The sequence below is a fragment of the Sapajus apella genome, unplaced genomic scaffold (genome assembly GCF_009761245.1).
Source record: "Sapajus apella isolate SASKATOON/1434 unplaced genomic scaffold, GSC_monkey_1.0 scaffold43, whole genome shotgun sequence".
NCBI classification, from domain to species: domain Eukaryota; kingdom Metazoa; phylum Chordata; class Mammalia; order Primates; family Cebidae; genus Sapajus; species Sapajus apella.
The window spans coordinates 9,190,562-9,205,175 of NW_022436983.1; the positions used below are offsets into that span (position 1 = coordinate 9,190,562).

Here is a 14,614-nt window from a genome sequence, read left to right on the forward strand (position 1 = left end):
ACGCCTTCCTGGATCGGGGAGGTCCTTCTGGCATCCCATGATGCACAGCGACTTCGCCTCGCTAGGAGGCACGTTTTGGCCTCTTTGGTTCACGATCAACCCTTTGGCTGCAACCAAAGAGCGCGCCTCGTTCCTGTAGCAACCGCACCAGGTCCACGCGCAGACGGCGAGTGGCAAGGGTCAAAATAGATTCGCCAAGTAGAAGCCCTCGACCTGTTCAGTCCTCGCCTTAGGTGCGACGGACCTTTAAGCGTCACGTGACTCCCCTTCGGGCTCGTCCCCGCCTCTTTACCCTCCCCAGGCCCGGGCGAGAGCCGGTTTGGACGGGAAGCTCCCGGCCCGGCGAACTAACTGGAGCACGGACGCTGCAGCCGGTTGGGCCGGTGCCCTTTCCCGGTAACTCCTTCCAGGCGTGACGCGCGGAGCCGCGAACGCGGTGGGGCCAGGCCGACTCAGGGATTTCCCGTCAGTTCCTTCTCGTTTCCAGTCACTGCTGGGCCCGGGGGGAGCCGGGAGCCCACAGGGCCGGGCCCTGGGCTCTCGGAGGGCTGCGGGGAGGGGGCTGTCACCTGCAGGGTTGCGACCTCCGGCAGGAGCGCGAGGCGGGGCTTAAACCTGGAGCTTGTCTCTGGGAGCCTCTGCCTGGTCCTAGAGATGCTGCCCAGAGGGCTGGCAGCCTACCTGTTGGGCAGGTGTTTGTTGCCCCGAGGTCGGCGCCGTCTATCTCGCCTGTCAGCGAAAAAACTTCACAGACCGCCGCCACTTGGGTCTTCTAACTGGAAGGAACTGACACTGTTAAATAAGGCAGCGATCGTACTGCATGGTAGAAATAATAGCAGTAAGGACCATTTATAACTGTTTACTTTGGGCTCAATAAACCCTTTACATGCATTTAGTCCCTCCTTACCCCGTGATGATCCTTCAAGGTAATAGTATTCGTTCCCATTTTATGAATAAGGACGCCGATGCTTAATAAGTTTAAATAATTTGCCCAAGGTCATAAAGTAGTGGAGAACAGATCCGAGTCTTCATCCCATATGCTTAACCAGTAGCTACATTGCCCTCACGTGTTTTGTAGGACATAATAGGTTGCCTTAACAAAGAAGAAACTGGTTTGTTTTAGGATGTTATTCGGCACGTATGCAATTTTAAACGTTGATCATCAGATTAGAAATTTTGTGAGGACTCCCAGGCGTCATTAAATTTGGACTTAACCGTAATCCACCGTTAACAGCCTTGCCCCTCTTCACTAAGGTGTCACATTAGATACTCAAACCTTAAAACTGTATTAACTTATGAGAAATCAAGATAAATGTGTTCCTTGAAAAAAAAATTGTGTGGTATAACAACGATCATAATTGTGGGGTATTAATGTCTACAATTCCAGCACTACCCTGCTCATGAACCAGCCAGGATGATTTCCAAAATTCACAATGAATTCAGTCACTGTACTCACCAGAGATGGAGCTTAAAACTTTTAAAGACCACCCATGTTATTTTGTCTGTACCACTAATTCTTCATTACATGGAAAACTAATTTTTTTCTGGCCACTTTTTCTCATTAAGAATGACCGTATTGGCTGGGCACGGTGGCTCACGCCTGTAACCCCAGCACTTTGGGAGGCTGAGGTATGTGGACCACCTGAGGTCAGGAGTTCAAAACCAGCCTGGCCAACATGGTGAAACTCAGTCTCTACTAAAAATACAAAAAATTAGCCCAGCCAACATGACAAAACCTTTCCTCTACTAAAAAAACACAAGAATTAGTGGGGGATGGTGGTGCATGCCTGTAATCCCAGCTACTTGGGAGGCTGAGGCAGAATTGCTTGAACCCAGGGGCGGAGGTTGCAGATGCCATTGCACTGCAGCCTGGGCAACAAGAGTGAAACTCCATCTCAAAAAAAAAAAAAAAAAAGACCATATTGCTAATAATTAAAGAGCAGCTTCTCGTTTTCTTGTTTGAATGGGTATGGTAAGAAAGGATAGAATTGAGGCATACTGTGCCTTAACTACACAGTTTTTTGAGAGTATTTCACCTGCGTGTTTGTACTTATTTAATGCCCAAGAAAGGCACAACTATCTCATTCTGTAGTTTGGTACATGGTAAATCTTATAGTTTCATGAGTTTAACATGTACTCAGTGAAGTATTCTTACACCATTTATTTTGTTTAAACTCTTCTTATCAGAATAAATGAAATCATGTATTTGAGAGGTAGTCACCCTGGTTATCCTCTTTAGGTTTTCCCACATTCATGTATTATTATTTCTGCATCCCATTCATTTTCAGTCGTTTCTAAAGCTTTTCGAGTCCAAGTATTCTGGAGAGTTGCTATTCTTATTGCTCATCTTTTCATCTGTAACGATTCTTATTTGTGATATTCAAAAGTAGTAGCGAGATTTTTTTTTTTATTTTAAGATAGAGTTAAACAGCTTGACATTTTTCCTGCAAAATACCTTTTGTTTTTTTGTTTTTCATCTATATATCTTATACCTTTACCTAAAAAGCAAGACTGTCCAGGTTTCTGCCACTGAAATTCATTGCCTCTTCAATCATTTCAGCTCTGGAAAGGAAGAGAAATGGAAGTGAGAAAGTTGAGCATTTCCTGGCAGTTCTTGATAGTTCTGGTTCTGATCCTGCAAATTCTGTCTGCGTTGGATTTTGACCCATACAGAGTCCTAGGGGTCAGCCGAACAGCCAGTCAGGCTGATATTAAAAAGGCTTATAAGAAGCTCGCCCGGGAATGGTAGGTGAATCAAAGAAATAGAAATGTAATGTAAATTAAGCAGTCTTAGCAGGGGAATGAAGTCTAAATTATGACTAGCTTTTATTTGTCTCTGTTTCTATGCTCAATATATATATCTGTCTAAAATATTTTATGCAGGAGAGCTAGTGTTCACATACGAATTGTTAGCAATAAGATCCAAAGCCTGTGTTTACTCTGAAACTCCCTTTTAGGAATACTTTGGCTTAAAGAATTGCCTTAGATCCTGTTAACATATTTAATGTTAAAGTAAGAAGAAGCTTTAATTTAAAAAAAAAATGTATCTATATATATATGTAGTCAATACTGGATATCCTACCGTTCCCATGATATGTTATTTATAAAGTAACTTTATGAGTGTAATTGCTAAACAAGAACACTATACAGTCCTAGTCTCTAAATTATTAATTTCTACACTTTGGAAAAAAGTTTAGAGTAAGAGCCTTTTGCCTTCAAAAAAAAAAAAAAAAAAATTCAGAAACCAAGTACAGTGGTCCTTTGATATCCATGAGGTCTTGGTTCCAGGACCCTCCAGGGATACCCAAGTCCAGGGATCCTCAAGTCCCTATGTCAAATAGCATAGTATTTGCATATAATCTATGCACATCTTCTCATATGCTTTAGATCGTCTCCGGATTACTTATAATACCTAATACAATGTAAATGCTATGCAATTAGTTGTTATTCTGTTATTGTTTAAGGAATAATGATGAGAAAAATGTACGTGTTCTGTACGGATGCGATTTTTTTAAAATATGTTTGAATATTTCAGAATAGAAAATGTTCTATTTTGGTTGGTTGCATCCAGGAATGTGGAACCAACAGCTATAGAGAGCTGACTATATATTACTTTAAAAAATTGGCCTGGCATGATGGCTCATGCCTGTAATTCCAGCATTTTGGGAGGCTAAGGTGAAGGATCGTTTGAGCCCAGGAGTTCGAGGCCAGCCTGGGCAACAAAGTGAGACCCCATCTCTATGGGGGGAAAAAAGCCCAGAGGTTCGAGGCTGCAGTGAGCCATGATCGCATCACTGTACTCCAGCCCAGGCAACAGCATGAAACCCGTCTGAAAAAAAAATCTTACAGAAAATTGTAATTTTACCGGTAGTTATCAGGATAACAATTAGCAGGGTAGTAAAAATCTAAAACTTTGGACAAATGTCATCAATTTCTTCCACCAATGCCTTGGCTGTGCCAAAGAAGCAGAAGTGTTGGATTATATAACTGGAGGCGGGAGCAGCAGAAGGAGGAATGGATGGAAAGGACACAGGTGACTCTAAGCTGGGTGTACCAACCATGAGCAATGGAAGAAAGTTTGGGACAGGTACCACCACACCTACCACATGCTAACCTCCTGGTTCTGTGCTTTTTGTCTCATTTAAACCTTATAATTGGCCTATGAAGGAGGATATCAGTGTCTCTCTCTTTTTGGTTTTTTGTTTTTTTGAGACGAAGTCTCCCTCTGTTGCGCAGGCTGGCTGGAGTACAGTGGCGCGATCTTGGCTCACTGTAACCTCCGCCTCCCGGCTTCAAGTGTTTCTCCTAATTCAGCCTCCTGGGTAGTTGGGACTACAGGCATACACTACCACACCCAGCTAATTTTTGTATTTTTAGTGGAGGCAGGATTTTGCCATATTGGTCTTGAACTCCTGACCTCAAATGATCTGTCCACCTCAGCCTCCCAAAGTGCTGGGATTACAAGCATGAGCCATCGCACCTGGCCAGTGTCTCTGTTTTGTAGATGAAAAGATGGAGGCCTAGAGTTGGTAAATCTGTGGTACCTCTGGGTTCTGTAGTTTGACCCTCTGCATCAGTAGTTTATTGCTTTATTGTTTTTTAATCATTTACACATCTAGGCATGAGTAAGGGTGAGTGGGCCAATGGTTGGCCGAGGAGGTGCTGAATGAGGGTAGGAAGTTATACAGGAGCAAAACTGCCACATTCAGGTGATGTGTGATGGGCTGCGTGCGTGACTGTGCCTGCCCCTGTTCTGCTTCAGTGAACAGGTATATTTTAGCATTAAACTGCTTGAAATAAAGGTAAAGATCATTTAAAATATAATTTTTTAATAAATATTTTAGACCATATTCCATGAGAAATCCAGAATTGGATGCTAAAAAAACAACCTCTAATTATACATGACCTCTTTCCAGGGACTGTTTATACCAAGGTTATGTTCTGCGTCACTTCAGACTCTTGCCTCTTTATGCTTAAAGCAAAATATATAAATCTGCAGTTAATTCTTAAGGTAACAACATTCTTTTGGACAGGGTATAGCCTTTGACAATATTTTAAGAACACAAATGATAGCTTGCTTATGTGGGACCTATTAAAATGTATAACTTTGACTTTTCTGTCTTCCAGAGCTGAAAAAGGTTTATGATATTAATTAAACGAGTCATATTCTCTTTTTTAATTTGACTCTCTCTAGGAATAATTCACCATACAAATATATTGAGCGTGTCATCCAGTAAAAGTCTAAAATTTTACTTTACGTTTTTAATTTTGCTATACCATTATTTTCTGCTGTATTGCTATGACAATGTATCACTTGGAATAAACTTTTGTTTACTAATGGCTTGATATACACTGAAAATAGCAGCCTTTCCCAGTTTAACTTCTCAGAATGAGCTATAGCAGGGGGAAATGGTTACTTGTTGAACTGGATCTGGAGCCTTCCTCTAATACATTTTACTAAGTGTTTTGGTAAAACCATTTGACATTACTTTTTCCCTTAGGAAAACTATGTTTCTCTCCCAGTAATGTTTATCATAGGTAATTTTTGTTTGTTATCCACATTAGCAGAAGAAATAACTCCTCCCCCCCCACCAAAGAATAGCAGATTGGTATGATATGGTTATGTAGTAAACTGAACAGTAAATTAATTTGTCTAATTCTTTGCTGTATTACCTTCTCTCTCTTTTTTTTTTTTTTTTTTTTTTGAGATGGAGTCCTGCTCTGTCACTCAGACTGGAGTGCAGTGGCGAGGTTTCAACTCACTGCAACCTCCAACTCCCGGTTTCAAGCAATTTTCCTGTCTCAGCCTCCCCAGTAGCTGGGATTACAGGCACCCACCACCATACCCGGCTAATTTTTTGCATTTTTAGTAGAGACGGGGTTTCACCATGTTGGCCAGCTGGTCTTGTACTCCGGACCTCATGATCCGCCCGCCTCAGCCTCCCAAAATCCTGGGATTACTGGCGTGAGCCACTGCGCCCAGCCTGCTGTATTACTTTCTCTTTGTTTTTATTCCTTTAAAAAGGTAACTAGAGAGCCAGTAGATACCATGTGCAATATTTCCTCTACTTTGACTTTTAAAGATTGGGTATTATATTGAAGTTCATGAAATAATTTCATATTTACTGAAAATAGCACTGGATAATACTTTCCTAGGGCTGATTTTTTTTTTTTTTTAATGTTTTCAACCTTGTGGTGTCTTCCATGATTAGGAAAGTATTCCGCGTTTGAGCTGAAAGTGTTGTGGTTTCCTCCCTGTTCTTCAGCCTTGGCCTCCTGTTTCAGGATCTGTGTTTTCTAACCCAGCTGCCCTCAGGACTCTCTCTTTGGTTCATTCTCCTAAAAAGCCCCTTCCTACCCTTCTTCTACAGAGTTCTATATGTCAAATCTGCATTCGTATGATTGCATAATTTTGATCTACTCAGCTGTCAGCCTGTTTGAATATTGAAAACACTTTTGTTTTGTTTTTTGTTGTTGTTGTTTGTCATCCAGAAATGCTTTGGAGCCTCCATCTCGTTTCCTTAAGTCATGCTGTTTTCATTATGCCTAGCTGAGATTTTTTCGCCCTGCTAATACTTATAGCAAGGATGAAATGGTTAAGGAAGGAATGATTTTCAAACTCAACAGTCAGTAATCGGGAGTTTCCTTATTCGTAAAGAAATCAGAATATGTGGTATAATTCATTCAAACATATTCCTGCTAGAATAAATTCATCAAGTTGTAGATTTTTTTTATTCCAATGTACTTGGTGTATCCTTAGTAGTCGTTTGCTTCCCAATGAATTGTTTTTCTTTCCAGAACTTCTGTCAGAGGAAATTTACTAGAAGTTACCAGAAGTGATTATGTAAAGAATACTATCATACAAAGTCTCTTAAAGTGAACACTGAAAAATCAATCTGTATAAAACACTGATTTAGATCTTAGGGGCCTTCAAGGAAGTAAACCTAGCCCTTACTTTGCAGAACTTCAAAATCTCCAAAGCTGGCCGGGTGTGGTAGCTCACACCTGTAATCCCAGCACTTTGGGAGGCCAAGGCAGGATGATGGCACGAGTCCAGGAATTTGAGATCAGCCTGGACAACATGGCAAAAAATGTTAAATATGTGGCCTTGAGGCCGAACGCAGTGACTCACACCTATAATCCCAGCTCTTTGGGAGGTCGAGGCAGGTGGATCATTTGAGGTCAGGTGTTCAAGACCAGCCCGGCCAACATGATGAATCCCCATCTCTACTAAAAATATAAAAAGTAGCCGGGTGGTAGTGGCACAGGCCTGTAATTGCAGCTACTCAGAAGGCTGAGGCAGGAGAATCAGTTGAACCTGGGAGGTGGAGGTTGCAGTGAGCCAAGATGGTACCACTGCACTCCAGTCTGAGTGACAGAGTGAGACCCAGTCTCAAAAAAAAAGAAAAGAAAATTATGTGGCCTTGAAATTCTTATTCAGGTAAAAGGCAATCATAGACAGAATGAAATAACCACAATAATAATGAAAAATATTCTAATTTGAAAGTCAGGCATGAATGAAGTTTCAAACCCGATTGTTACTAAACAAATTCAGTCTATCCTAAAAAGCTGTTTCTTATGTCTATATGTATTATCAGAAGAAACAATTGCATTCTAGCATCCCAATATCATTCTAGCATTGGGATGAAATGTTGCCATCCTGGGAAAAGACATGGGTTCTTATGAATAAGTGATTTTTTTTTTTTTTTTAAGACGGGGTTTCACCATGTTGGTCAGGCTGATCTTGAACTCCCGACCTCAAGTGATCCGCCCGCCTTGGCCTCCAAAGTGCTTGGATTACAGGCGTGAGCCACCACGCCCGGCCTGAATAAGTGATTTAACCTTGAGCCAGCTTTAGCAGTTTTTGGCAGCAGTGTACATGTATGCATGCACCATATCCCACCTTTCCTCTGTGAAATGCTGCAGTACTATCTGGTGCTTTGAAAACATGCCCCACTGGAATGTTTTGGGAAAAAATCTCCTATTTCAAAGTTTCATTGATTATAGTCATGTAAAGCAACTGATTGCCTCTACCATTTACTTTAAGAAACTTTCCTGGCCAGGCGCGGTGGCTCACACCTGTAATCCAAGCACTTTGGAGGCCAAGGCGTACGGATCACCTGAGGTCAGGAGTTCAAGACCAGCCTGACCAACGTGGTCAAACCCCATCTTAATTTGAAAAAAAAAAAAAGAAACTTTCCTAACAAAACACCCCTCCATTTGCCTCTGTAAGGCACTGTGTGGACAAGGATGTTAAGTGACTATGCATAAAAAGTTAAATCTGTTCTCACTGCCTGCCCATTTGTGTTTCAGGCATCCTGACAAAAACAAAGATCCTGGAGCAGAAGACAAGTTCATTCAAATCAGTAAGGCTTATGAGGTATTGTGTCCAGCTTTGTTGAGGTTCTTTTTTTGTTTTTTGATTTTTGTTTTTGAGATGGAGTCTCACTCTGTCACCCAGGCTAGAGTGCAGTGACACCGTCTCAGCCCACTGCAAGCTCCGCCTCCCAGGTTCAAGCAGTTCTCCTGCCTCAGCCTCCCAAGTAGCTGGGGTTACAGGCACCTGCCACCACACTCAGCGAATTTTTGTATTTTTAGTAGAGAGGGGGTTTTACCATGTTGGCCAGACTGGTCTCCAACTCCTGACCTCAGGTGATCCGCCTGCCTCAGCCTCTCAAAGTGCTGCAGTTACAGGTATGAGCCACCGCACCCGGCCTTCATGTCCAACTTTGTGATGCATCCATTAACTCTTATAAAATATGCCTTAGGAAGTGATGAGCTTCATAAAGCTCTCAGAAAGGTCATGTTCCCCATGCCCTCGACCCAGTTTCTAGATTGTAATAAAAAGAACGTATTTGGCCACATCCTATATATTGAAACAAGTGCCTGAACACTTCAGCTCTTGGAAAACCTGTCCTAAAGGCTTTAACTAGAATTGTAGAATTACCCTGAATATGTCTGTATATGTCTCTATTGCCTTCTTAGAAATTTACATTAAAGAATTACATACCAATTTGCCTGTATTTATTAAAGTGGCACAAGGTGCCAGGCACGGTGGCACATGCCTACAGCCCCAGCTACTAGGGAGGCTGAGGCTGAAGGATCACTCGAGTTCAGGAGTTCTGGGCTGTAGTGCGCTATGCCGATCGGGTGTCCATACTAAGTTCAGCATCATTATGGTGACCTCCTGGGAGCTGGGGACCACCAGGTTGCCTAAGGAGGAGTGAACTGGCCAGGTCGGAAACAGAGCAGGTCAGAACTCCTGGGCTCATCAGTAGTGGGATCTCACCTGTGAATCGCCACTGCACTCCAGCCTGGGCAACATAGCGAGACCCCATCTCTTAAAAATAAAAATAAAAAATGAAGTGGCGCAAGGTAACAAATACATTTAAACACAAGATTTTCAATAATTTTCCGACATGTTGGCTTAAGTAAGTTGGTCCGGAATATGCATAAAGAAGTCAGTGGCTTCCTGATTTGTGTTGGGAATGCCCTTCAACAGACAGTGCTTAGCTCATAGAAATGACACATCATCATCCTAAAACAGATTCCTGGATTTTAGACCTCAAAGTTATTTCTATGTAAAACAAAGTCAACTAACATACAAAGCACTAGACTATAGCTACTTTTTTGGTGTTCATAGCTTTTCTTATCTTGGTTTGAATTAGTCCAACTCATCAGGTCAGTTTTCTTGTGATTGAGCCCTGGTGATCAACACTGTGTTTTATTTATTTTGCTGAAGTGTTTCTGTTGTGAAATCTTTAATGCCAAGATGAGCATAACTATCTAAACTGAACAATTTCAGTCTTGAATGTTCTTTAATGTTTCTCTAGTGAAAGAAGAGTTTCTCATTCTTTTGAATGACTGCATTTAGAATATCTAATCGGCTGGATGCAGTTGCACCCTGTAATACCAGCATCTGGAGAGGCTGAGGCACGTGGATCACTTAAGCTTGGGAATTCAAGACCAGCCTAGGCAACATGATGAAACTTCATCTCCACAAAAATACAAAAGTTAGCCTGGTGTGTGGTGGCTCGTGCTGGTGGTCCCAGCTACTCAGGAAGCTGAGGTGGAAGGTTGAGCCTGGGAGGTGGAGGCTGCAGAGTGCTGTGATCACGCCACTTCACTCCAACCTGGGTGACAAAGCAAGATCCTGTCTCAAAAAGAAAAAGAATATCTAATTATGTAATAGTCTCTATTCTTTTTTCTTAAGAGACAGTCTGTTTCTGTCACCCAGGCTGGAGTACAGTGATGTAATCACAGCTCACTTGCAGCCTTGAACTCCTAGGCTCAAGCAATCTCCCACCCACCTCGCCCTCCCAAGTAGCTACAACTATAGGCACCCATCACCATGCCTCGCTGATTTTTTTTTCTTTTTGTAGCAACGTCTTGCTGTGTGACTCAGGCTGGTCTTGAACTCCTGGCCTCAAGGGATCCTTCAAACCTAGTCCTCTCATAATCGTGTCATAATTTTTGCATTTATTTTCTTCCTGTGTCTTTCAAGCTGCTTACAGAAAAGTCTTTTGGGTGAACCTTTTTGCCTGTTGTTTAGATTTCTTTTTTCCTTCCATTATAGATTCTTTCAAATGAAGAAAAGAGATCAAATTATGATCAATATGGAGACGCTGGAGAGAACCAGGGCTACCAGAAGCAGCAACAGCAGCGAGAGTATCGCTTCCGCCATTTCCACGAAAATTTTTATTTTGATGAATCCTTTTTTCACTTCCCTTTTAATTCTGAACGGCGGGACTCAATTGATGAAAAGTATTTATTGCACTTTTCACATTATGTGAATGAAGTGGTTCCAGATAGCTTCAAGAAACCCTACCTCATTAAGATCACCTCGGATTGGTGCTTTAGCTGTATTCATATCGAGCCTGTGTGGAAAGAAGTTGTTCAAGAACTGGAAGAATTAGGTAAGATAATTTTATTCATTACATAGATGACCTTTTTTTTTTTTTTTAAGATGGAGTCTCTCTCTGTTGCCCAGGCTAGAGTACAGTAGTGCAATCTCGGCTCATTGCAACCTCCACCTGCCAAGTTCAAGCAATTCTTCTACCTCAACCTCCCAAGTAGCTGGGATTACAGGCGCCCACCATCACACCCAGCTAATTTTTGTACCTTTAGTAGAGACAGGGTTTCGCTATGTTGGCCAGGCTGGTTTTGAACTCCTGACTTCAAGTGATCCGCCTGCCTCGGCTTTCCAAAGTGCTGGAATTACAGGCATGAGCCACTGCATCCAGCCCCAAAGAAAATTTTTAAAATACCTGTTTTAACCTTTTTGAAAGTCTTTCTGAAATGTATTAGTCTGCTTTCCTCAACTCTGTGATGCCTAAGCACCAATTTTTTGACTTATTGTGAGCTGAGCCTTGAAGAGGGTTGGAAGTCAGCTGAGGAATCTTCAGTCACACAATCTGGTAAAAACTGTGTATAAAAGCATCCAGTATTTATAGAGAAGTGTACTGCGGAGGAGGGCCCAGAATTAGCACCATCCCTGACCTTGAGCTCACCACTTAGTTAATGAGAAAATATATACACAAAGAACACCGACCTCACCTTTGCAAGTATGGAATAATGTAGTGCTGAAGGAGTAGACAAAAGATGACAAGACATTCATTTTGTGTTTTCTGACATCTTGCCCTTGAATCAGATATTTTCTTTTTTTTTTTTTTTTTTTTTTGAGGCGGAGTTTCACTCATGTTACCCAGGCTGGAGTGCAATGGCGCGATCTCGGCTCACCGCAACCTCCGCCTCCTGGGTTCAGGCAATTCTCCTGCCTCAGCCTCCTGAGTAGCTGGGATTACAGGCACGTACCACCATGCCCAGCTAATTTTTTGTATTTTTAGTAGAGACGGGGTTTCACCATGTTGACCAGGATGGTCTCGATCTCTTGACCTCGTGATCCACCCGCCTCGGCCTCCCAAAGTGCTGGGATTACGGGCTTGAGCCACCGCGCCCGGCCAGATATTTTCATTTGAAACTTTTTTCTCAGTCAACTTTCATGTGCCAATTACTATAGTCGACAACAAAAGATATATAATAATAATACTTTTTGTTGAACATTTCCATTCCCTTGCATTGTGGTAAATGCTTTCTGTGCATTATCTTTGTCCCCAAAGCAACTCAATGAAGGGGAGACTGTTATTATCCCTATTTGACAGATGAGGAAGCTAAGGCATTGAAGGTTAAGGAACTAATTCAGTATTACACTACCCATAAGCATCAGTGTTGGATATGGACCCAGGAATCTGACCTTCAGTTTCCTCATCCATAAAGATAGCAATACTTACCGTGCAGAGTGGTTGTGAGTATGAAAAGTATGATGTATATAAAGCTGTAGGTGTGATACCTAACATACAAAGCACTCATGAAGTGGTAATCCCTCCCTTGGGGCCTTTGTCATATAGCCACTTGGCCTCCCTAGGTGATGTCTCTTCTGTCTTTACAAATGACCAAATCTCCCAGTGTATGTGCCTGCTGTGTTCTTTTTCTTTCTTCTGCTCAAATAATTCTCTGTGCACTTCCATTTATTGAGATTGTTCCACAGTTATTTTTAACAGCTGTGATGTGACACAATAGTATACTGTACTTGGCTCTAGAGAAGAGCCAAGAATCCAGTTTGGATTCTTGTTCTGCAATTTTGTCAGCTGTGCAACCTGGGATAAGTCACTTTACCTCTCTAAATCCTCTCTCTGTATCTGTAAAATGAGGGAAATGGGCTGTATAATGCCTAAGGTTCCTCCTCTCCTGCCATTGAGAGACTGCAGCAGTCACGGTCCAGTAGCCTGCAGATAGCTTCGTTTAGTCTGCTCAGCAATTTTAAAGCATTAAGTTTGGGATCCCTCCATTTACTCAGCATTTCATTTTAGGAATTTACTAATTAGAAAATAAGCACACAAGAGCACAAAGCTGTGTGTACAAAGATGTACAAGGATGCCTGTCAACATTCCTTATAATGTTAAGAATTAGGCCAAAAGCAACTTTTGATACTGTGCTTTGTGATAAGAAATCTATGTATATTTTGGTGTTCATTCCCAGTTCCTGGCACAGATCTCCTAAAACCCTTGAGATTGCCTATGAGTAGGGGTGGGCTAAGAGAATCTTTGGCTCTCACATTTCCTCTTGACTCTGATTCCTGACGTGGAGCTCCTGATCCTTGGAATTTCCTGCAGGATGGGAACTGGTCACCAGAAAGGCCAAACCATGATTAGAAGTTTGAAAGTTTTCACCCTCATCCTCCAAAAAGAGGAGAGGAGCTGGAGACTGAGTTAATAATTGATCATGCCTACATGATGAAGTCTTCACAAAAATCCCTGAACTCTGGCTCGGTTTCCTGGGGGGTGGGCCCAGCCTACTCTACCTCCCCTCAGCTGAGCCTACAGTAGAGGGGCCAGGCATCCTCCCCCATGGGAGAGGCATTTGAGTAAGAAGCCTTGCCTTGGGTGTCCTAGCCTCACATTTGCTGGGCAAAAAAATGAACTTATATATGTGTATATTTAATCCTTGAACTACTGAGTTTGAGAGTTCCCAGGTGGCTGAATACATGGAGATGCCCAGAGGGTGACAAGCCCTGAGAGGGCAGGAGTGCTCCCCCACTTCCATATACCTTGCCGTGTGCCTCTCTTTCTTCTGGCTGATCATCTCCTTTGTAATAGCCCTTATACCTAATGTGTAAACATAAGGATTTACACATGAGTTTTGTGAGCAGCTCTAGCAAATTAATTGAACCCAAGGAGGGACTCATGGGACCCTTTGATTTATAGCCAGTTGGTCAAAAGTACAGGACATAACTTGGGACTTCTGGCGTCTAAAGTGGGAGCAGCCTTTGTGGGACTGAACCCTTAACCTGCGGGACCTGATGCTATCTCTGTGTAGATAGTGTAAGAATTGAGTTGATACCCAGTTAATGTCTGCTGGAGGATTTATGGGGAACTCCCAACCCCAAAGCATCAGGTGTCAGAAGTGAGGCGTTGAGCTGGGCATAGTGGCACGTGCCTGGAATCCCAGCTACTTGGGTGGCTGAGGCAGGAAGATTGCTTGAGCCCAGGAGTTTGAGACCAGCCTGGGCAACATAGTGAGACTCCATCTCTTAAACATTGAGTGTCAGGGAAAGTAATGTGTTGAGTGTGAGTAGGAAAAACAGTTTGGTTTTTCCTCTCTCATAACTTCAATGTGCAACAATAAAGAATGGGTTAAATAGATTAATGGCCCAGTGAGTTTCTAATATGTGCCAGGCTCTGGTCTGGTGTTGGGGATACACAGGGATCCCTGCCTTCATGAGGCTTACATTCTAGAAGGGGAGACAGACAATAAACAATTGACAGAAGGAAAGTGGGTGGGACATTAGAAGATGGTAAACACTGTGGAAAAAAAGTGAAAGTGAACAGGTTGTGTGTGTGGCCCAAGTGGGCCATATTTTAAATATGGTGCTAAGGTAGGCCCCATTCAGAAGGACTTGCAGTTGGTGAAGTCAGCTACGCAGAAGTTGAGTAGATACACACTTCAGGCTGAAGGAACAGCCAGTGCCAAGGCCCTGAGGCAGGAGCATCCATGTCCTCAGATCACAGCAAGGATACTGGGGACTGCGGCAGGCTGATGGAGGAGTGGGAAAAGA

The 14,614-nt window shown here is 42.6% G+C and overlaps 1 protein-coding gene and 1 non-coding gene across 4 annotated transcripts in view; both read left to right on the top strand.

The window, feature by feature from the left end:
* Positions 1-83: 83 nt before the first annotated feature.
* Positions 84-14,614, top strand: part of DNAJC16 (DnaJ heat shock protein family (Hsp40) member C16) — a 38,298-nt gene continuing 23,767 nt past the window's right edge. The window contains exons 1-4 of one of the 3 annotated variants that reach the window (XM_032300486.1): positions 84-465; positions 2,561-2,745; positions 8,314-8,380; positions 10,577-10,916. In XM_032300486.1, the coding sequence (XP_032156377.1) occupies positions 2,579-2,745; positions 8,314-8,380; positions 10,577-10,916 (574 nt within the window). In that variant the 5' untranslated portion in view covers positions 84-465; positions 2,561-2,578. The remainder of the gene's footprint in view (positions 466-2,560; positions 2,746-8,313; positions 8,381-10,576; positions 10,917-14,614) is intronic. The other 2 variants (XM_032300485.1, XM_032300487.1) reach the window with 2 other exon arrangements.
* On the top strand, positions 13,322-13,461 carry LOC116566665. The gene has a single exon (XR_004275950.1).